The 25167-nt window shown below is 32.8% G+C and overlaps 1 protein-coding gene across 1 annotated transcript in view; it reads right to left on the bottom strand.

Moving 5' to 3' along the window:
• Nucleotides 1-24032, bottom strand: part of LOC115890506 (putative mediator of RNA polymerase II transcription subunit 26) — a 28980-nt gene extending 4948 nt beyond the window's left edge. The window contains exons 1-3 of the mRNA XM_030910752.1: nucleotides 23925-24032; nucleotides 13080-13264; nucleotides 10839-10983 (exon numbers count right to left, since the gene is read on the bottom strand). Of these exons, the coding sequence (XP_030766612.1) occupies nucleotides 10839-10983; nucleotides 13080-13264; nucleotides 23925-23955 (361 nt within the window). The 5' untranslated portion in view covers nucleotides 23956-24032. The remainder of the gene's footprint in view (nucleotides 1-10838; nucleotides 10984-13079; nucleotides 13265-23924) is intronic.
• Between the last annotated feature and the right edge of the window lie 1135 nt (nucleotides 24033-25167).

The following is a 25167-nucleotide window of genomic DNA, read 5'->3' on the forward strand; positions in this document are numbered from 1 at the left end:
GACATAGTTAACCAGTGCTTAAATGGTCATCCAGTACCTGAACAGTGGAAAAAAGCATATATCTCCTCTATATATAAAAAGGGCTCAAGGAAGGATCCCAATAACTACAGGGGAATTTCGGTCACCAGCACTATGAGTCGCCTCTATGGAAGGATACTGAGGAACTTAATTGAAGAGGAATACTCCAGCTACGAAGAAGAAGAGCAGAATGGTTTCAGAAGCGAGAAGAAATCTGCAATGAACCAGGAAGTTCATATAACATTCATCGATCTACAAAAAGCATATGATACAGTGCCAATAATAAAATTATGGGAAGTATTGCACGAATCAAGAATTAACGCAGCTCTGATAAAAGCTGTACAAAATCTTTACCATGGAGGAAAATCACAAATAAAAACGGTCAACGGTCTCTCAGAGGAAATTTCTATCACTAAAGGGCTCCGACAGGGTTGCTGTATATCCCCAACACTATTTAAAATTTATATTGCCAAGGCCTTACATCTATGGAAAAGAAAATGTAACGGAATGGGTATAGAACTAAATGACATATGCCTATACACCTTGCAATTTGCAGACGACCAGGCCATAATTGCAAACGACAAAGATGACATGGAATATATGGTGCGGAAAATAATTGAAGAATATGCTAAATGGGGTCTCACAGTAAATACAGAAAAAACAAAATACCTTCCAATTAGAGCCAATACAGAAAATCTTATTTTAGACAATAATACGGAAATTAGGGCATGTGAAGATTACAGGTACCTGGGATCGATATTTACAGGAGATGGAACGGACGATAGAGAAATAAACAACAGAGTAATACAGGCACGAAGAGTTATCAGATGCATAAATGGCATTCTATGGAGCACTGAAATTACAAAAACAGGAAATATAATATATACGAGACACTAGTTAAAAGCATATTACTCTATGGATGTGAAACATGGCGACTCACTGAAAGGAATAAAAGGAAATTAGAGACAACAGAAATGGACGCGATTAGAAGAGCAATGAGAATTTCACGGAGGGATAAGATCAGAAATGAAGACATTAGACAACAGATGGGAATAGAGGGAACAATAGTAAATGATATAGAACAAAAACAATTAATATGGTACGGCCACGTTCAGAGAATGCACAATGAAGGAATTCCAAAACAAGTCATTCATTGGATACCACCTGGTAAACGAAAGAGAGGACGTCCCAAGAAAATATGGATGGGAGGAATAAGAAGGTCGATGAGCGAGAAAAATCTGTCCGAAGATCAATGGGACAATCGCACAGGGTGGAAGTTAGGCATCGGACAACGTCGTAGGACGTTCTGACCCGAATTTATTTATATAAAAGTTAGCACCATAAATGCATATATTATAATCTAAAGTTAAAATGCCTTGAAAATGGAACATATATGTATTTTTACATGTCTGGTCAGAGCTCTTACAACTCCTTTGAAGGAAAAAAGATTGCTCAACAAAAAAATTTCAAGGGAAATTTCTACACAATACTATACAAAAAATGAGACGTTTTTGCTCTCTCTGTACTTTTAACAAAAAAAAAGAAGACGGTATATCTGTACGGTTTATAAAAAAACATTTGTCTACATTGCCCAAGAGAAATATGTTTAGATTGATGCGAGTATAAAAATATTACTTTTTAAACTTTACCATGTAAGTTTTGAAATAAAATTTGCTTTCCGATTTAAAATTGTTTTTATTAAGTGTATATGTCACAGTTAAATCCATAAACTAATGAATTAAAACATTTAGTGGTAAAAGCTCACATTCACTGATTTCCTAATACAATGCCAGTAAAAGTTCAACATCTAATTTTGAACCAAACTTTTACTAGTGAATGATAGCATTCAAATTCGCTTTGCTTTTTGTCTATTTTCTTCTTGAGATGAGTTTAACTGTCTAATAGTAAATATACATCAGTATTTTTTTCTCTTCATCAATTATTTTGCAAAAACAACGTAACAAACCAGAAGTGTCGCAAGATCGCGTAGAACCGCGACGATGTGGGAAATAAATGGTATTCAATGAGGATACGATCCATCGCGAAACGTAAAATAGCTCTCACGACATTCTATATGTTCGAATCGGCCGTAATACAAGTGCCGTCATCACAGTGGCCTCAAAATGACAATCAAAGATAACTCCTGCCAAGCAGGCTAACCAGTATTTATTAAAAATTGACATAACAAATTTGTCAAAAATTAATTAATTACGAGGGTGATCTTTTGTATTTTGCATATAGAGGCAGAAAAAAAGTAGACAACTTTTATATACACTATTAGGTGCTATTAGTGCGAGATTCCAGAGCGATCAGACATAATAAACCTTAGGCTCTCGGTAGTATCTCATGCGCCTCGAATATTTGCGGGCTTGTGGGGTTGGCCCTGTAACTCACTGGGCAGATACCAGGTGAGAAAGGTAACGAAAAATAAGAATTACTTAAATTGGTATAGCTGATTTTTAAATATATTTTGTAGAATATTACTCTGAAGTAGTATCAAAAGCGTCAAACACTTTTTATGGACCGAATTTTTATCAGACGCTTTAAAAATCCACAAGAAATAAATGAACTTTACGTATTTTTACATATCTGATTTTAACATATATGTTATTAAGACAGCTATTATAAAGTTATATTTAACCAGTCAGATAAATGGTAATAGCCAAACATCCCTTAAAACAATATTCAGCCGTAAATATCAGCGCGATTAAGGAGTCCGGCATTACAATGGAGACACAAAAAGTAATTTTAATTTAATAAACTGTGGATACACTCGTTGAATTTAACTCCTCATATCAGTTTAATAATATACTTTCTGAATAAATCTATATTAATATATAAAATCCTTAAGTGACTGACATACTGATTAATCACGATCCTGCTCAAACCACTCAACGTAAGAAGCTCAATTTTGGCATACAGGTTGATTCTAGGGTGTAGAGGTTCGATAAGAAGGGATTTTTCGAAATTCCAATTCCAAGAGGGTGAAACTCAAATATTACAATATTTTTTATTTAAAAAACGGTCAAGTTTCCGAAAAAACGCTTAAATACGTATATTTTATTTTGTTTTTTTACGTATTTTAAGATTTTTTAAAAATGTATACAGGGTGTTTCAAAAATCTGGTCATTGATTAATCACGATCCTGCTTAAAGCGCTTGACGTAAAAAGCTGATTTTTGGAAAACAGATTGACTGTGGGGTGTAAAGGTTCGATAAGGAGGGGTTTCTCGAATCTCAAATTCCAAGAGGGTAAAAACGCCCCTCAAATATTACAATATTTTTTATTTAAAAAACGGTTAGTCTTTCGGGAAAACGCTTGGACAAGCATAATTTATTTGGTTTTTTTACATATTTTGAAATTTTTTAAAAATCATACAGGGTGTTCCAAAAAGTTGGGTAATTTCTTAACCACGATTCTGCTTAAACTGCTTGACGTAAAAAGCTTATTTTTGGCAAACGGATTTTTCGAAAGTCAAATTCCAACGAGATGAAACTACCCCTCAAATATAGTTATATAATAATATCGTCATATTGTTTTTTCTCATGCTGACATAAATGTGAGAAAATTTTATCCAGTTTGTATGTTAATGGAAATTCTTGCTTTGCTTTATAATCACCATTACAAATGATTAATTCGACGCGAACGAAATCGCTGGTATAGTCCGTGAAACGAATAACTTTGAATTTGACAGTTCCCGCGGGCTTTTCTAGTGTTAATTTTATTAGGTTAGCAACTTGCGGCCATGCTGACGCAATGCCGCCTCTAATAGAACAGCCTCGGAGCGAGATTTATGACGTCACGCTAACATAATTATTCCTTATATTTGACTATGGCTGGAATCGTACTCCATAGTCAATGTAGATAGTTTTAGTGTTAAGAATAATAATTTTAAAAAATATGTGGTCATCTTTTGACAAGTTTATATTAGTTTATTAATTACAGTAAACATTATGTGGTGTGTGGTGTGAATATTTTATATGCAATTTTTGGATTATATTCAACACTATTTTTTTTATATGACACAACACTGATGAAGGCTATAATGTTAGCCGAAACGTTTTTTTTAAACCAAAAAAATAATGAAAAACCAAATGAAAACTTAATCAGCGTTTTTCCCGAACCTAAATCCCAAGAAAATCAAAAATTTTAGAATAATTTTACATTATAAAATGACAGCGATTTTTATTTCATAGCCATCGCTAACGTATTTTTCTATGATATTGTATTATTTGCAAATATAATTTTCCGAACACTGATAACTTGCAAAATATATGTACATATAAATTTTGTGAATGCAAATAATAATACATTACTATTAGTATATATTGAATGTTTTTTGTTAAATTAGATCGATTTTCAAACCCCAAAATTTAAAATATATTTTACATTTTACCCATTATCTTATGTACCACCTATTCATTATTTGTATATTGTAAAACATTTGCTGCATTTGTATGGTTCATAGTTTATTTGCCAAAGTATTTATTACTATAAATAGGTATATATATATATATATATATATATATATATATATATATATATATATATATATATATATATATATATATATATATATATATATATATATATATATATATATATATATATATATATATATATTATATTTATTAACTGTATATTATGTATATTTCATGTAAACTATATCATTTTAAAAATACAAACCAAAAATACGAGGAATAATTATGTTTTCCATGTATTCTACAACATATTTATTAATCCGTATCTAATTAGCGTGACGTCATAAATCTCGCCCGAGGCTGTTCTATTAGAGACGGCATTGGTCTGATATTTAGAAATGTCAAAAGCTGATGACATTTTACTTTTGACAATTATGCCATTTCGTGTTGATTTTTGCAAGAAGAGGAAGAACTGTCACTTGTTTTGTTATTTTCCTTTTCTATTTCACGAAAGTAAAAAGAGTTACCTATCTGATTCGTTCAGGCACACAATTTAAAGAATACATAAAGAATATCAGTAACTTTTTTGACAGAGGGATTTTATATTTGCCATGTTGGTAAAAAATAACGGTCAAATTTCAAAGTTATTCATTTTATAGACTATACACGCTAGTTTTAAATAATTTTTGTGTTTAGAGAATGTTTAGTTATTACAATCTGTCTGACTGATTAAATATAACTTTTTAATAGCTGTCTTAATAACATAATATGTAAAAATCAGACCAGATAGGGATCATGGAGAAATAATAAATGAAAATAAATTAAATATTCTGTTAAAAGTGGTAGAAGAAAAAATGCTTAAAGAAATAGAAAATTAATGTATAGAATAATAGTATTAAAACATCATACTACTTTATTTCAAATTTTGAAGAACCATAATTTTAATTCATTTAAATATTTCAAATTCAAATTCAAATTTCTTTATTAGACCCCATTAAGTTTTACAGATTAATAATTATTCTTAATAAATGTGTATCTAAAGGGATCGCACCGCGATTAAAAAAGCGATACAAAGGCACAAAGTGCCAGAGTGGTGCGACCCCAATTGACAACCCCTATGTGGTGCAACCCCTATTTCAACTTACTATAAATAACAAGTCCTTAATTTTGTAAAGTTTTTAGTGTTTAATTCTTAATTTCGAAGCAGTGTGTTCCCTAATCTACGTAATATGTTTGATTTTTTAAAGATTCTATTATTTTTAGTGTTTGGAGATATAATTATTATAGAGAATATAATTTCGGATGTCTTTGACAGATAAAATCGTCAAATATCATTAAATTAATCGTAAAATATGTAGATAGTAAAATAGACTTGTCAATGTGATCTAGTTTGTGATTATTTATGTTTGTTTGACCAGTACCAGATTATTTTAATATTTCGATTAATTTAGTATTTTTTTAATTATCTCACACCAGTCAAAAACGAGTTTCTATAAATTATTTAAACAGTGAACAGTTTCTTTCAATTTAAATAGTTCTTTTAGTTCAGAGAAATAGGCCTTTAAATGCGAAGCTTTGGTAAAAACTTGAATTTTTGAAATATGTAAAGTTACTTTGAAAGATCTAAAAACGAGTTGTGATATTTTTTTTTAAATTCACCTCCAAGAAGGGGTGAAATAAATAAATAAAATTATTATTTTGACGAAATTTTGGAGAAACGGTAAAGACTAGAAAAAAAGTTCAAATAAAAGTTTTAGAGCGTTCAATTTTACATAAAAATTGTCTCTTTACTTTTTTGCTCAAATCAAAATTTGCCGAGATAGAGTGGCTAGAAGCTATGAGACAACTTTTTACAAACATTTTTTTCAAAGTCCTTACCGTTTGTTTCTCTGAAATTTGGAAAACATTTTATTTATATTTTTCACCCCTTCTCGGGGTGAATAAAAAAAATCATAAGTGAAATTTATATTTGTCCAAACAAATTGAAAAAAATATTAAATAAATTATTTTTTCAGCATCTTTTATATTTTTTTTTATTTCTACTATCATCCTCTAACTTTTAGCTACCCTATATTTTTTCTAGTTTTACCAAAAGTTTCTAATAATAATTCTCTAAAATTTCTAAAAAATAATTTTATTTATTTATTTCACGCCTTCTGGGGGTGAATTTAAAAATCTCTTTCACAATTCGTTTTTAGATCTTTCAAAATAACATATCAAAAATTCAAGTTTTTGCCGAAACTTCGTATTTAAAGACCTATTTTGGACTATTTAAGATGTTTCTAATAAGTTTTACCCTAAAACAAAATAAAGAACTTTTGTCGTCATTTATAAATCCTATGTTCAGTTCAGCGATGTAACACATGGTATACCTATAATCAAGTAACTATTGAGGCAACGAAACGCTGAATTGATCAACTTTATATGAAAAACTTTAAGAATTTATTTAAAAATAATAAAATTATTCTCACACATTCATTTTATAAATAAATGCGAAACTAATGAATGCCTGTATTATATTTTTAAAAATATGTAAAAAAACAAAATAAAACATACGTGTTCAAGCGTTTTTTCGGAAACTTGACCGTTTTTTAAATAAAAATTATTGTAATATTTGAGGGGTGGTTTGACTCTCTTGGAACTGGAATTTCGAAAAATCCCTTCTTATCGAACCTCTACACCCTAGAATCAACCTGTATGCCAAAATTGAGCTTCTTACGTTGAGTGGTTTGAGCAGGATCGTGATTAATCAGTATGTCAGTCACTTAAGGATTTTATATATTGTTGCGGACCCGTGTGGACTCGACCTAACCTAACTATATGTTCCGCCCTCAGATGACCTTAACATCGCATTAAAGAATAGACACCGTAATGATTCATTCGTTCGAGAAGAATCGAGTCCCATTGGAATGGACTAGTACATACGAGAACATTCGAAAACCTTCTCTATGCACCTATGGACTATTCTAGATTTCTTTTGCTGTAGGTATAAAAGCCGGCGGCTGTGGCCTACAGGGGGCAGTTATAAATATACAGTTGACGCGCTAAAATTCAAAATAAATTCTTAGTTATAAATCGTTTGTAAATAGTTCTATAAATCGTTATTGTTTTTGTTAATTAGTGTTAAATAAATAGTGTTTAAATAAATTGTGACTTTCTATCCACACGGAACCGACGAAAAACGTAACAATTGGTGTCAAGTGTGGCGTGTGTGATAGACTAGGAAAATAAAAAGTCAGACAATGGCTCCGAAAAAATTGTTGAAAGACTTGAAAGTGTCGGAATTAAAATGTATACTGGAAGAGAGAGAGTGCGAGACAGATGGAAAGAAAAGCATTTTGCAAGCTAGACTGAGAGACGTTTTGGTGGAGGAAGGTGAGGATCCTGACACATTTTGCTTTGAGTTGGAAGGTGACCTTGACTCGTCCTTACAAAAATTAGAAGACAGTTTGAATGATAAAATGACAGAGAATTCTCAAAAATTAGACGAGAACTTGAACAATTTGAATAGTAAAATAATTGACTTGGAAGTTAATTTAGAAGAGAAAATCAGTGATAAAATTAATATTTTAGAAGATAAGATCGCAGAAAATTCTAAAGACATACAGGCCAGCTTTAATAATAAAATACTTAATTTAGAAGAAAATATAACAGAAAATTTTAGTTCCATTACAAGACAAAATAACACAAATTTAGGACGATGTAAATAAAAAAATCGAAATTTTAAAACAAGAAATAGCAGAGGCAAATTCACCAAAATGTCAAGAAACATCGGAGGCACCGAAACTAGTCGAAAATAAGTATATCTCAAAGTCAGTTATTAAGCCTCCACAGTTTGACGGAAAAACCGCTTGGGCCAATTATTTGTGCCAGTTTGAGGCCGCTGCGAGAGCGAACGGATGGACAATCGCTGAAAAGGCTACCGCTTTGACTGTCGCACTGCGAGGAGACGCGACTGATATCCTGCAGACATTGTCACCATCGAAACTTCGTATTTAAAGACCTATTTTCTTGGACTACCTATTTAAAATATTTCTAATAAGCTTTATCCTACAACAAAATAAAGAACTTTTGTCGTCATTTATAAATCCTATGTTCAGTTAGGTTAGGTATACCTACAATCAAGCAACTTTTGAGGCAAAGAAACGCTAAATTGATAAATTTTATATAAAAATCTTTAAGAATTTATTTAGAAATAAAAGATTTATTCTCACACATTCATTTTATAAATAAATGCGAAACTAATGAATGCCTGTATTATATTTTATGTTAAATATAAATTTTGTTGCTTTAAATTCTATTGTTCTTTATTTACATATTGACAATTTTAGTATGTCTCTACATAGAAAATAAAAACAAAAAATAAGAAAGGAGAAAATTAATGACTGGCCTTAGATACATTTTAAGGTGTTTTTCTCCGGCCTGTGATTTACATAGTAGGCTCGCGATGGTGAGATATGGCTCCGACGATGATCCTCGTATTATGGAAGATCATGTAGCAATGAAGAAGTGAAAGCATCCTCCATATATATGCTAAAGGTCGTACGAATGCGGTTAGAAAAATTGCGAGAATACTAGATACCACCAAGGAAACGAAATGTTAATGAAGTAGTATATTCGGTATTTTACAGGTGCGTAGACAAGTAAAAAAGTAACAAGTTTGGATGCGATTTGAAATTTTGAGCTGGTTTTTGACCTCGATCTAATCAATTACGGCTTTTGATGAATGATCTTTTAGTAGAGCAAAGATATCTGACCAACGCATATAATACCGTATGATTGAATAAAAACGGCGTCAACGATGGCTATGAAATGAAGATCGCTGTCATTTTATATGTAAAATTATATGGGAAATGTCATCGATCGTCATTTCCAAGCCAACTGGACGCCGTTTTTTTCGATCATACGGTACAAGCTCGCACAAATAATACAGGGTGGCGCCTTTCATACGCCGCGGAGGCTCCAAGGAAAACGACAGTTTGTATTGAAATGAAATTTTGTGAGGATGTGTAAGTTAGTTCAGAACACTTTTTAAAAATATAGAGAGGTCTACAGGGTGTCCCCAAAAAAAGTTACATATTAAAGTTTTGTTTTTTGTAATGGAACACCCTATATATTAATTGATTTTCGGATTCTGGGAAAAAAATAAAGGTGAGTTTTATAAGAGACTTTTATAAGACTATATTTTTGACATATTTAAAATTTTCTAAATATAAAGAAAACTTTTTAAATTACAATAAAAGCTACCTAAATTTGAATTTACCCGGTATAGCCTAATATGTAGTTAAATTAACTATTGTGCTTTAAATCAAATTAAAACTTGATCCTAAAAGTTATACAGGGTGAGACAAAATTAATATTGAACATTGGTTACCTTTAAAAGCATGTTACTCTTTTATTTTAAATGGAACATCCAGTAAATTATTCCGATATTCAATAAAGGATTCATGTCTCTTTAAAATACTATTAAGGTTGCCTACCCCTCAAACAAAGATTTTCCTAGATATTTTCATTTACATGATTTGAGCTGAGTAGATCTTTATTATTTGATAAAATTTAGGTGGCTGTAATATGTCTGACGTTACTTCAACATAGCTATCTAATTAGTCCAACTTTAACAATTAATTATCATTTTGTGTCAGTTAAAAAAAAAGAATTTGAGAAATTTGTCGAAAATGCAAACTTATTCTACATCAGAGAGAATTGATATGATTCCATTAGTTGGTGAATGCAGTGTGCATTCCCCAATTAATAGAATACTTAAGAGCTCTTGATTTTATCTTTATCTATCTAGGACCTAGCTCTAAAACCGCAAAAGAACTGCTAATACTTAGCAGGAATAAAGTACGGATTACAACAGGCCTCTTGACAGGACACATGTCTGTCAAGAGTTACCTGAACAAGCTCAACCTGTATGAAGTCGTTGCTGCAGACTCTGTGATAAAGATCCTGAAACAGCGGTGCACATAATATATCACTGCGAGGCTCAGGATCGCAAGCGATACTTTTTATTTGGGAAAGCTAGGCTAGAACCGGAGGAACTATGCTCCCATCCTATCAAGGACCTGCATAAGTTAGTGCAGGGCACAGGGATAGGAGAATGGGTGCAGATATAGAAAGGGGACAAACACAATAGGCCTCACAGGTCGCAGTGTTTCCGGCAGAGGACGGTCCCTTGTTGGGGAAAAAAATTTAAAATAAAACTTTAAAAATGATATAATAAATATATTGTTTCCCAATTTTATATTTAGATTAATCCATCACAATCTGGCAGCGCTGTCGCCATGGCTTGTAACTCAACGTTGATCGGAAACGCATCGGAAATTGTTTTGCGATTACCGTATATGGGTCACCGTGTATAAACATTTTCCAAAACATATAGTACATAAAATATTTTACCTGATCCGATGCGGTACAAATCAAAATTATCACTGGAGTAATATAGTGTGCTGGCGTCACAATCCACATCTTCCCATTCCGCACAGATTTGATGGTCTTGGTCGAAGGCAGTACCATTTGGACACAAGAAACGGAAATCTTGAACCTAGAAAAATATAAATAGCATTTTAGTTTGTCACATTATTTACTGGTATTTTATTTAATAAAAGTAAAAAAGTAGGTATAAAGTATTTTAAGCTACTATATTCGCGGCATTTTTTTATCATTTTTCTAATGTTAACAATTTGATTTCGGGTGCCTCTACCATTCACAAAACCAGCCTGTTCTCGTTTAACAGCATTATTACTTTTTTGAGTAGAGCCATTCTTATGTCTTATGTCGTGGAAACATTAGTACAAACCATGTCATGTTTAAGGTGTCCATTGTCTTTGACATTTCCCTACTTTAGCATTTAGATCTCCAACAATGATAGTGATATCTCGTGATCTATGGTTAATATGTTTAATATAGCTTGGGCAGTGATATAGCTTTAAAAAATAATTTAAACCTGACTGAAACACGTCAAAAATGTGCCTGTGGGTACTGAAAAAAGATAACGATCTTTATCAATTTTCGACGGAATCTTCGGTTTGAAAGAATATATCAAGATGCGGTTTTTGCTGACTTTTTAAGCTTTTATTATTCTTTACTATCAGCTAAAATTACATATACTATCGTATTTAATTTTTTTGAAAAAACGCGCAATATTTGTTAAATTGTAAATCAGCGCCCCCTAGCGTTTATGTTCAAAAGCGTATTATTATTATTTTTATGGTATAATATAGAGTAAGGAACGTTCTTTTAAACGAGCCCTCGTTTGTTGAATTCCGTTCATCCAGTCCGAGTTATTAACATCTAAATAAAGATAAATATAACCTTCCCCCACCACTTTATTTTAGCAGGTAGAGGAAAATAGATTTGACAAAAAAAATCCAAAATTTACTGAAGATTATAAATCTATTATTTATAGTACCCATTATCTAGGCAAAATTCTGTAAAAATACTATTTTCTTATTTTCCATAGCTGTTGCGCCCTCTAGCGGCCGTTTTACAAACTTGAAAATAATTTCCAGCAATTTCTCATAGCCCCTTTAGTTATAAATATTTTTTTCCGCAGGCCCTACGGCTAATACTTTCCGAGATACAGCCCAGAGCTACTCTTAGTGGGACACCCTGTACATTTAATTTTAGTTTAGAATAGAATTTGTTTGCGTGTTGCTAAGCGACACTTTGCGATATTGTGGTTATTCTGTCATCGATAATATGAACAGATGTCATTTAACAGTAGAGGAAGCAAATCAAGCCATTGCATTGGGTTGCTTCTTGGCGGTGCGCGACAGATCGATTTAAAGTCAACTAAAGTGTAATTTTTAGACTTAAAACCCGATTTAATGAGGCTGAATCTGCCATGGAGAGGCATAGAGAGGGTAGACCAATATAGGCCACTCATCATTCCAGTTAGCTCTTTCATTACACCAGAGCAAAAACTTTATAACCTCAACCTGACTCTCGCGGTCAACGGAGGGCGTCTTGTAGGCCTATAGTAATGTAAACCTGCTTTTCTAATCGATTTAGGACCGTCCAAGGGGTATACCGTCCTCTGCTGGCAGCCAAAAGGTCCTGGCTGAGCAACGTGTAGTTTCTTGCAGGATCCATCCTAGATCCTTTGAGTAAGCTTCGGTCCTTCCTAGCATTAGTAGACCTTGGTCGACCCCCCCCCCCTATGCCTCTCCATGACAGATCCAGTCTCATTAAATCGGTTTTTAAGTCTAGAATACATTTTAGATGACTTTAAATCGATCAGCCACATCGATCTGTCGCGCACCGCAAAGAACCAACCCAATGGCTTGATTTGCTTCCTCTATTGTTAAATGACGTCTGTTCATATTATCGATGACAGAATAACCACAATATCGCAAACTGCCGCTTAGCAACACGCAAACAAATTTTATCCTAAAAATTAAATGTACAGTTTTGATGATAATGCTTTTTATTTGTTTGGGTGCAATTTTTTTATTTTTACAAACAGTATTTTTTTAAACATAGGTATTAATAGTTATAACATATTTTTTCTGAAAAATTTTCTTCGTAGTGAAAACAAAATATCCTTAACTTTTTTCGATTTGTTTATTTAAAATTAAACAAAACTTTGGTTTCAGAAATACACAAGAAAATATTGTTTAAAGAACTACAACCACTCACCCCAATGCCCGCAACTTTCACACACACATGGAACATCTGGCATTGCGTATCTGGATCAGCGTAGTATCCTCCTAGTATTTTCTCTCTGCAAGAAAACTGAGTACTTGGCATGTTCTCCAAGCTGTAAGTCGGAAATGGCCGATGGTTCAAAAACACTGCCGTAGATGTCCATCTCGTGAGAACCCCTAAAATAAACGACAATTAGAATTCTATACAGGGTGGTCCGAATTGTATTCCGGTAGCATATTCTGCAGATAAAAATAAGTAAAAAAGTTCCTACAATGTATGTCCTAAAATGCTTAGTTTCGGAGATACCGGATGTAGAAGTTTCATTTTTATTTTCATTTTTTCCAAAAATTGTTTCCAAGATTTTGATGTCAATATGACTCCTACTTGTAAAGGGCGCCACTTACATATTTTTTAACTTCTTTGAAGAGTAATAACTTTTCGTCCGTACCTGTATAAAACTACTGGGTGAAAAAAATATATATTTACGACATTTTCTACGTAAAAAAGATCTCTTGTTAAAAATCGCTACGAGTAATGGTTCTCGAGATATTTGGAATCGAAATTATCAATACCTGTCGTCACTCACATAAATTAAACATCTTAACTAAATAGTTATTAAACTGAAATCATCAATTTGAAATGTTTTTTATTTATGTTTTAATTTAAACAAAATAAAAAGTTCTCAAATTTACTATTTCAGTCAAAAAACTAATCTACTCATCATGTTTATTTTTTGTCAATAATGACATGTATTGACTATTTCCGTTCTAAATATCTCGAGAACGGTTGCTCGTGGCCATTTTTACCAAGAGATATTTTTTTGCGTAAAAAATCACGGAAATGTATATTTTTTCACCCAGTAATTTTATACAGGTACGGATGAAAAGTTATTACTCTTAACAACAGTTAAAACTGCATGTGTTTTAAGTACTAGTAGAAGGTGGCGCCTTCTACTAGTAGGAGTCATATTGACATCAAAATCAAATTTCTCAAAAAACTCCCAGACACCTAAATATTGACGTTACTTGTTACTTCAGAAATTATTTGGAAAAAATCGAAATAAAAATGAAATTTCTACATCCTGTATCTGAGAAACTAAGCATTTTACTTATTTTTATCTGTAGAATATGCTGCTGAAGTTTCCGGAATACAGTTCGAACTACCCTGTATATTATATATTTATTTAATATTTCTAGGGCTGTAACTTCTTCGTGAAGTATTTTAGGTCATACGTTCATAGGAACTTTTTGTTTTATTTTTATCTGTATAATCACCCAAAAAAGAGAGGTACGCCTATTTATAATTATATATTATTATTTAGATACACTATTTTTTTGACATCCTGTAGAATTTAGATATTTTCGTTCGTTCGTAGTTAGTGTCCTAGGAGATGCAAGACCTTGTCGTTGGTGGGGAAGCTCCTTGTCAGGTGCTGGAGGAATCTCCTCTCTGACTGTAGTGTCGATGCCAGGAAATTGCACCAAGACATATAACGATGCCGGACGGGGCTACCCCTGTCCGTCATACCAGGCACCCTCTACTGACTGTGGTCATGTCTCGCGGGTAGAGGGTGTGGGGGGGTCTTGGCTTAACCGCCTGGACCAAGAGAAGACAACCCCACCAAAAACCTAAATCCTACGATGGCGGGACCAGGTCAAAGGGATGCGTGGCTAGATAGAGGAGTAGCTATTACTGGCCTCAACCTTGGGGCATCAGGGGGCACCCGGGGCACCCCATTGTATATACCCCTAGCGACTCGTGGGAACACTATGAGATCTAGTATTAAAAACACCACCGGTGAAGCTGTGGGAAGCCCCTAGCGACATGCGACAATGGGAACATTACAAATGAAAGTTCCAAGGGACCAAATTCAAAGGAAACTACAGGAGGGGCGGCTGACACTTGCTTGGGATCATCCTCCACAAGTGGCACATAAGCTACCACCTTCTCTAGCAAGGGTCGGGAGCCTACCTCTAGACCCAATAAGCTACCGTTTCGTTTACCCGACTCCTCCGAAAAGGAGAGAGTATAGAAACCAAGAAACAACCTGACTCATCTCCATCAAAGGGCAAGAGAGGGAGCGAGAATCTTTCACCTCTTCTCCGGCAGGGAGAGAAAAAAGCCAGGATGGAAAGCCGTCCAACACCGGGTGGCAAGCAGGGACGTATCACCAGCTTGATGTATTGCTGGACAAGTGAAAATGGCGGTGCTGCCAAAGGATTTCCTAGAGTACTACTCTGACCACCGACCAGCAAACGTCTCTAGAAGAGGCTATACTGGACGAAGTAGTGACGATCGGATCGCAACACAACGATCTACAAAATGTGGGTCAGCTGCGTTTTGCGGGGATACACTTTCGGGTGGACATGATCCTCATAGATTGTGTATCTCAAGAATCGGCAAATTGGTGGGTGGAAATCGCACATAAGCTTAAAAATTGGCAAGGGCCGGAACTGGTTGCAGAAAACATCCCTAAAGGGGCGGCCATAACGGTCTTTTTGCCGAGGAGCAAGGGGAAAGACACCACCTACCTGCTGAGCCTTGTCCAAGGTCAGAACTTCAATGTAAGGACATCGAGTTGGCGAGTCATCAACTCGAGGGAGGAGGGGCATGGTCAGGTCCTTACAATAGGAATTGACCTCAAATCCAATAGATCTTTAAGGCCGCAGTGATTAACCCCCCCCCCCTCTTACTCATTCTATATTCTTGTATCGTATGTGTAAACTGCACCATGTATATGCTCGATGATAGATCTCTAACTCGGTTGCATTATACATATGTTTGAAAGGATTACGTGACCAGGTAAGAAGATGTCGAAGAAGTGGCACGAATACGCTAATAAAGTTATTACGTAAATGGGAAAACATCTTTTTAATGAGATGCGTTCGAAGAATGCGATATCTCCGGGCGTTTGCTTTAAGAATGTTAATCTGATGTATGTAAAATAATTCTAGTGTAGACTAAACCTGCAATGAGGAAATCGATAGTATTGTTGTCGGGTTGGGGTTGTATGTGCAGTCGCATACATGATTAAATGAATATGAAATAGTTCGTGTACAGGGTAGTAGAGGAGATAATAAAAGATAAAAGACGAAAACTAATATTGGTGTCTAGAGCTTAATTTTTGTCAAAAACATAATGGTGAAAACCACATATAAAATATGCATTTTTAACAAATCGCTGTAACTTTTTTGATGGAAGAATTTGTATTTTTATGAAAACATTTCCAATCTTTTTACGTAGAATTTAATTCTCTAAGTATCATTTTTTTTTTAATTAATAATTTATGAATTATCAACAGAAAATATGATTTTTTCAGTTAAAAGCAGCGAACTTTTAAAAATTCTGTATTTCGAAGGGGATTATAGCAAAACATCATATGTATTATTTTCTTGGAAAGGTAATTATAGGTTCTTTTCACTTAATTAAAAATATACAGGGTGTCCCAAATAAAAAATATGTTTTTCTGTAGATAACTCTTAAATCATTAATTTTAAAAAAATATACTTATACCATACCTACTGCGGTAGAAATATTTCCTCAAAAATACAAAATTTTCCAACGCTTTGAATGGAATGGTAATGACAATGAAGCCTTAAAATTTTTACTGCAATTTCATAAAATTGAAAATATTTCAAAAACGGTAAGGTTTAAGTATGATAAACCCAATCAAATTTACCTTTATTTCAAAGGAAGAATCTAGAAATAGAATAATATACAGGGTGTTCCATTAAAAAAAATACAACTATAACATTTTTTTACTTATTTGGGACACTCTGTATCTTGTAAAAATATTTTTAAATTGTAGCTCTAATAGCCCTTCAACGAACCTAAAATTTACAATTTTTAAAAATCTAATCGTTTAGCTACAATACTCCGTGTCATATGTGGTGAACAACCCTATATAGAACCCTTTTGCAAAATAGGTGTATTTTGTAATTATTTAAATAATTTTCTTAAAATATCCGGTTATTAACCAACAAACAATAGTGAATCAGGATTCGGAAATTCAATTGATTCAATAAAAATGGCGGATACACCTCTGTTGTTCTGAAAGAGAAACCGTTTGGCGTTATATAAGGATGTCAGTCGTTATTTTCCAATTTACATAATTGTCCGCAAGCTATTACAACAGAAATCTTCATTTAACTTTAAGATTATTAATTATTAAAACTTACTTAAAATAAAATATAAGGATTTATTAACTCGCATATTATGGCTTGTGTTTTATTGCTTTTTTATGTGTATTTATATTTAAACAGGGTATTTGAATTTACTAAGAGTGACCGCGAGGGCCTTAGGGGTATCTAGGCTTAGGGTAATCTCTAGGTACTTTACAACAAAATATGATAATTCTGTTTTTTTTTAATATTAGTATATTACCCAGCGAAAGTAATGTCGACCATTGTGATTATGAGGATAAAGTATCGGTATAAGCGTATATATGTAATGTTTTCTCCTAGTATATTAGTAACGACCTTGTTTATATATCCACGGTGGTGCATCGGTGTTGGAAACAGAGGAAATCCAATGCAAATTTAGAACTGTCCAAATAGTGGTATGACAGCGAAGTCGTAAATAGGATTTTATTTACAACCACTTACCTATACAGGGTCCGGCAATAGTGCGTCGGGCATCTGAGCTCCTAGAATAAAAAACTTGAGAATTTTCTTGAAGTGCATACCTAAGTTATGTACCAGGATGTATTTCCGGAAAATATTTTAACTTCTATAGGGTGGCTCAAAAAAGTGTGAGTGGATCTGGATAACTTTTTTTAAATGGAACACCCTGTATATTATTGCATTTTTCGCTTCCTTTCAGATCACTTTACATAATCCTAAGGTATGAGTAAATCTATTTCAATAGTTTCAGAGATATTAAAAAATAAATCAAAAATATATATTTTTCAACCCTTCTTAAAAAAAATATTAAAAATACAAGAACTGTTCTGAAATCAAAACTATATTAGGTGTTTACTTCAGATGGCCTGTTCTTGCTTTCCTATAAATATGGTAATCGTAAATCATATAGGAGGTTCAGTATTTTACGCCAAACTTTCAGAAATATTAAATAATTTTACCGCGTTTTTTTAAATGGAACAGGCCCCTGTATATTATTTTTTTTATTTGATGGGCAATTAAAAAATGAACATTTTATGTATTTAAAGTATTTCAAAATTTTTAATAGTTTTTCGGATACACGCAGTTTTATTTCATATGGCGCTTTCAATGGTAAAATACGAGGAAAAAATCTTTGGGTGGCTTTGATAAAAATTTACTGTGGAAAATGCCATATGAAATACAAAACCGGGAATACCTGCGAAACCGTTAAAAATTTTGAAATACTCTAAATGCAAAAAATTTTCATTTTTTAATTCTCAATCTATTGAAAAAATAATATACAGGGTGTCCCATTTAAAAAAACAAAGAAAAATTATTGTATATTTTAGAAAGTTTGTCGTAGAATTTTGAACATCCTGTATGATTTACGATTTCCATATTTTTAGCAAGGTAAGTACAGACCATCTAAAGTAAATATCTAATACAGTTTTGATTTCAGGACAGTTCTTGTATTATTAATATTTTTTTTAAGAAAGGCTGAAAAATATATAATTTTTATTTATTTATTAATATCTCTGAAATTATCGAAATAGATTTACTCATATCTTAGGATTATGTAAAACGATCTGAAAGGAAGCCAAACATGCAATAATATACAGGATGTTCTATTTAAAAAAAGTTATCCAGATCCACTCACACTTTTTTGAGCCACCCTTCTTCTTCCTGTGCCTTGTGCTTAGCCGCACGTTGGCGATTGTCTGTACTCTTCATACAATATGTAGAGTGCCGTTTTCGGCTCTTCGAAATATGGTGGCTGCGTCGCTGATGTTACACCAATCCCGTATGTTTCTTAGCCAGGAATGTTGTTTTCTTCCTGGGCCTCGCCGTCCCTCTATTTTTCCTTGTAGAATCAGCTTAGGAATGTAATATTTGTCTCCTCTAAGGATATGGTCGAGCTTTGAGACTTCCCTTTCTTTAACTATATTAAGCATTTCTCGTTCATAGCCTGCAGTTCTTAAAACTTCTTCGTTGGTTGCATGTGCGGTCCATGGCACACGTAAGAGTCTCCGGAGAGTCCACATTTCGAAAGCCTCGATGCGGTTCAGGGTTCTAGCCTTGAGTGACCAGGTTTCTGCGCCGTATAGTAAGATAGACCATATGTAGCATTTTACTACCCATAGTCTAAGTGTTAGCGGGAGACGGCGTGCTAATAGGAAGTTTTTAAGTTTAAAAAATGTTGACTTTGCATAATTCGTTCTAAGTTTAACTTCCTCATCGCAGTCCCATCGTTCATTGATCATGGCACCCAGATATTTAAGTCGTGGAACTCGCTCTATAACATTTCCATCCACGGTCAATGCGGTGTTGATTGTAGGCTGGCATCCTATTACCATAAGTTTGGTTTTGGCAGCGTTGATTTTAAGACCGAAACGATTTCCCATGTCCCCTATCTTATTTATTATTTGCTGGAGATCCTCTAAAGTTCGTTAGAGTATCCAACCCTATAGAAGGAGCCTCCCTATAGGAGCCTCCCTATAGGAGCCACCCTATAGAAGTTAAAATATTTTCCGGAAATACATCCTGGTACATACTTTAGGTTTGCACTTAAACAAAATTCTCAAGTTTTTTATTCTAGGAGCTACAGATGCCCGACGCACTATTGCCGGACCCTGTATAATCTGACATTACTGACTTTTAAAAATTTGAAATTGTCAAATTATCTACATTTCTTTCCCTCGCCCATTTCTCTCACTCGGTTTTTCTTATTTCTCTACTCATTTAATTAAGCAAAATATTCTTGTAATATTTTTATTAAATACTTATCTAACATCAACAAAAATAAACAAGAAGATTAACATAATAATTCAAGACATCTTACATTTATTTGTTGAAGGTAAAAATAGTAGACTTCTTTGGCTGAAAACCTACATTTTGGTGTTTTAAAAAAGCGACGGGTTTGTGATATTTTGATATGTCGGTCTTTTCAAAACACAAAACATCCCCCTTTAGAACTTCGTCTGTCATGTTAAGAAATGAAAGTAAATAATAACGCGCCTCTCATGTTTGTTCGCACTCAAAAAATGTCAATTAATGCCTGTATATATCTTTAATATATATTTTAAATCTACATTTTTTTAATTGTAAAGTAATATATTACATTTAAATGGAATATATTACATAACAATTATGTCAATTAAAGGATTACAAGCTTGTTTTCTAACATTTTTTAAATAAAACGAATTATAAAATTTCAATATATGTATCTATATTTGTATATCTATATCTAATCCAAACGCAATATTTCTATTTCACAAATAAACATATCCGACAACACTAAAATAACTGAAACTTCCGCGGCTGACAACGAAAACTGAAAAATATAACGGCACTTTTTGTTTTGGACCTGCATATCAACATTACGCTGTACTATTATGTGTTTGTTGTTGAAATAATATAAAATATCTAATTATAACTTGTAAATTTTAATATTTCAACATGATTTTAACTACTTTTGACAATAACTAACTCATGGCTGGGAAACTTAAATGGAAATGACAGTCCATTAAAAATAGTTTTTCCTCCAAGATGCAGAGGCGCAAAATATTAAAACTGTCAATATTAACAATGCAAATGTCAATATCTGACAATAATAAAATTTGATTTTTAACTGTCACTCAGAGACGCTTTTGTTGTGATTTTACGGTTTGATTTCGTTTTGATTTGTCGAATTATTGTAAATTAATTTTTATTCCTTCAGATTTTTTGCCAGTATTCTGTTTTAGACAATGTTTTTTAAAAATGGTGGGACAATTTGTGTTTTGTAATAACTCTTAATTATTTTTTCATGGAGTTTAATTGTTGTACACCTGGTTTCCGAAGGATACAATGGTAAGTAAATTAAACATATCTACTTAACAGTTATAGATTTTTTAAATTAGTACTGCTAATAAATGCTACTGCAGAGCAGTTATTTAAATTTTTTTACGGTGCATGTAAGGAATTAAGGACGCGCGTTTTATATTAGCATGATCAGCAGATGATTACATCTGATTTAATTTGTTTTTATTATTTCAGGTCCCAAACAGAAACAAACTGGGAATCTTGCCTACACCAAAATTATATACCTAGCCGTTTCCAATTCACTTCAAAGGGAGGAAAATTATGTAAAACTGCCTGCTATTTGCTGAAAACCGCCAAAGATTAAATTATAACTGTAACAACTTAATATATGCTATTTCTAGTATTTTTAATATATTTTTTAATTAATATCCGACATATAAGAACACTTTGTATGCTTTTAATTCAGTTGATTATCGTTTATAATATGTTCGACCTAATTAAAAGCACACAAAGTGTTCTTACATGTATGTCTAAATATATTTTAAATTAACTAAAACAACCCCCCTTCCCCGCACCCCTCTCTTCCATTAGTATTTCTTCCTCCGTCTACCAGAGGCGCCCTTGTATAATAAAATTGAAATGTATTATAAGTTGCCTATCTATTTAATAGTATAAGTCTTTTATCTATGAACTAACTTTTTGTTATCAAGATGACATGGCAACTGACATATATGTCATAATATTTCAATCTTAAATATATATGTAATATAATTTAAATAATTACTATAATGCAAATTTATACTAAGAAAACATTTATACATTCACAAAATACAACAAAGTCTAATAATATAGTTTGAAAACAATGAATATTGAATTAAAATTGAAAAAGTTAAACGCGACCCCTGGTGTCAAAATTAGATGATTAAATTTTCGCAATTTTTACACCATTTGATGACCGGTGGCGCCTCTAGTGTTTGTTCGGGCGGTTGGTCTTTTACTCCCGCTTATGGCCATTAAAGAAAAAGTTCTAAAGGGGGATGTTTTGTGGCCAAAATTTGCGAGGAATGTCATTTTGGCCTTTGATTATCACCCGTAAAGAAAAATTTTGGTTAGAAATCAAAAGTTTATTGTTAATTGCTAAATATTAGTATTTCTCTATGGATACAACAGACTACCGCAAGCGGTTGCTAGGATATTTTATATAGTTTTAAATGTATTTTTTAGACATTGTGAATACAATAAAATTGTGAATACAATGAATTGTGAAAAACTAAAAAGTATAAAGTGTAATTGAAACCACTAATTTATTCCACGAATTGGGAGGTTCTGAATGAAGCTTAAGGCTTTTGTTTAATTTGACAAAGTTTTAAATTACAAAAATGCATAACGGGCACGCTAACCGTAGGTACGGGGTGGCTCGAATTCAACGCTCATCATTGGGATTTCGGAAACCGTAAAAAATACAGGATCGGTTAAATGGAGGCAAAGTTGCGCAATTTAATGCTCAATAAAATGCCGTATTGCATTGTGAAAAATTCAGAATACTTCCGAATATTCGAAAAAAAAACGGAATTTTCAAATTTGTTTTCTATTGTTTCCTGGCTTTATTTGTTAAGATAACTTAAAATGAAAAACACATTTTTCATGGCTTTTTATGCTCTATAACTCTGTGTGATTAAATATTGACTCTGACGTTTCGGCTTCTGGCGACCATCATCAACTTAATTTTTTTAAATACGAACCTGATTTTTTATTCAATTTAATTAAATCCTTTCATCACTCTTAAAACACTTATATAGTCACTTTGATATTTGCCGACGTTTCGTACAGAAAATTCCATCACCAGGATATTTTATGCAAAAAAAATGCAGTACGGCATTTTATTGAGCATCAAATTGCACAACTTTGCCTCTATTGAACCGATCCTGTATCTCTTACGGTTTCCGAAATCCCAATTATGAGCGTCGAATTCGAGCCACCCTGTACAGGGTGGGTCAAATTCGACGCTTTTAAATGGAAACACCCTTTTCTATAGGAGATAGACGAAAACTAATATCGGTGTCTGGAGCTCAATTTTTGTCAAAAATATGATTTTTGACAAAAATTTCCATAGTAAAAAAGTTACAGCGATTTGTTAAAAATGCACATTTTTGAAAAACACCCCGTAACTCCGAAACGGTAACAGATATCGATATGCGGTTTTCACCATCATGTTTTTGACAAAAATTCAGCTCCAGACACCGATGTTAGTTTTTGTCTATCTCTTATAGAAAAGGGTGTTTCAATTTAAAAGCGTCGAATTTGACCCACCCTGTACGTAGTAATGTATACAGCAAAACAAATCGCATTCAATCATAGGTTGACAACTTAAAGTATATTGACATTTGACTGGTTTTGCATAGTTACTTGTCCAGTTTTAATTTTAAAAAATGCAGTTTTTCAGCTGCATTTTAACAAACTTTTTTTCTTACTTTTTTTTAAGCACTGCACTTTCTTACAAACAAAACGGCTTGTCCAAAATTATATTATTGTTGATTTTTTATGTAGGTACGTATGCATACAACATGCATACAACGACGATGCACAACCCGGTATATTATTGAAAAAAGGAATATATTTAAGATCAAATTATTGTATCTACATCAACGCTTCAACCGCTGTTTTAGAGATTCAATAATTTGGTAAGAAATAAAGTACACATTCATTTTTTTCCATATAACCGTATGATCGACAAAAACGGCCTCCAGTTGGCTTGAAATGACGATCAATGACACTTTTTTTGGATTGAATGTATTATAATGATAAAAAACAGTAATCGTTAATAGTAGCAATAGATTATAAACTCAAATTTAAACATACGTAAATATATTAAGTGTAGTTACCAAAACTTATATGACACACCACCCTCACATTGCACCACCATCGACCTACTCACCCAGAATCAACAAAACACTAACACCCCTCATTGCGACAAGTTATTCGCTGGTACGAAGACGAAGAACTAAACTATCTGAAGATGCTTCGAGAAGATGTTTCGTCAGGTGAAAGGATATACGACGTAGCATCGTCCTCAGAGTGTGTTCCTCTGGTAGGGGCACACAAGGATGCCAGTCGACCGTATATCAACCGTCGAAATATGTGAATATGCATTTTTGAAATCTTTATCAACAGTGTACTGCACCAGTGCGTCAAGCTGTCGCGTCGGGTTAATATAACACCCTTGTATATATATTTTTAAAGTAGATCAACCTAAGACGTTTATGGACTAAGACTACTAGATGGCAGGACCGGTTTCCCTACAGAAATATTTTTTTTGTTACTCTGAATTTTGAAGCTACCAATAAAAACAGAGAAAATAAAAATCGATAATTTTCGAACTGTGCCAATTGGTTACTAATCGACCAGATACTTTTTGTCTATTAGATATGCTATAAAAGCTGGCAATTATACAATTCGACCATTGTAAATACCCGACAAATTCTTCAACGCGGACCATTCCGATGTTTCTCACTGATAAGAAATAAAAATGTTTGTTTAGATAATTTTCTTTCTGAATGCACATTTTAAAGTATTTTATATTCTTTGTCCCCTTGACCTATTATCCTGGTCGCACGTATGGAAGTTCTGTTTCTTCTAGTTTTAGAAAATGTTCTTATTTCTTTTTTCTTTGCAGTTGTAGGGTAAAATTAGATTAAAAAAAATTAAGTTTAATAAGTTTAATTATAGTGTTTAGTGTAGCATGTAAGTGTAGTCTACCAAAAATAGTTTAGTAGTGTTTTTATAGTTTATTTTGTAGTTAAGTAGTAGGTGAAGGGATAATTTTGTTATTTTTTCTTTTTGTTTGATAAATTAGTAATCAAATTGATAGTTTGTTCAGTGTAGAATACAAGAATAAGTAGTTGTGTAGTATTTTTAAGAGATTATATTCGTTTATTTTGTAGTTGAGTAGTAGCTGAAGGGGTATTTGGGTATTTCTTCTTTTTGTTTTTCTTGTAATTGTAATAGTACTACTAATTGTAGTCTATTAAGTATTGTGATAGATACACTGTATCTTCCTTAAACTTCGTTGAAAAGTGCGTTATCATATATAATCTTGGTTTTCTGGTAGCAGAATATGCGAAAAAAAATTGATCAAATTTATTTGAAATTAAATTAATCTAGTCTTATTAATCAAATTA

Source organism: Sitophilus oryzae, unplaced genomic scaffold, assembly GCF_002938485.1.
Source record: "Sitophilus oryzae breed Bouriz unplaced genomic scaffold, Soryzae_2.0 scaffold_87_pilon_pilon, whole genome shotgun sequence".
Classification (NCBI taxonomy): Eukaryota; Metazoa; Arthropoda; class Insecta; order Coleoptera; family Curculionidae; genus Sitophilus; species Sitophilus oryzae.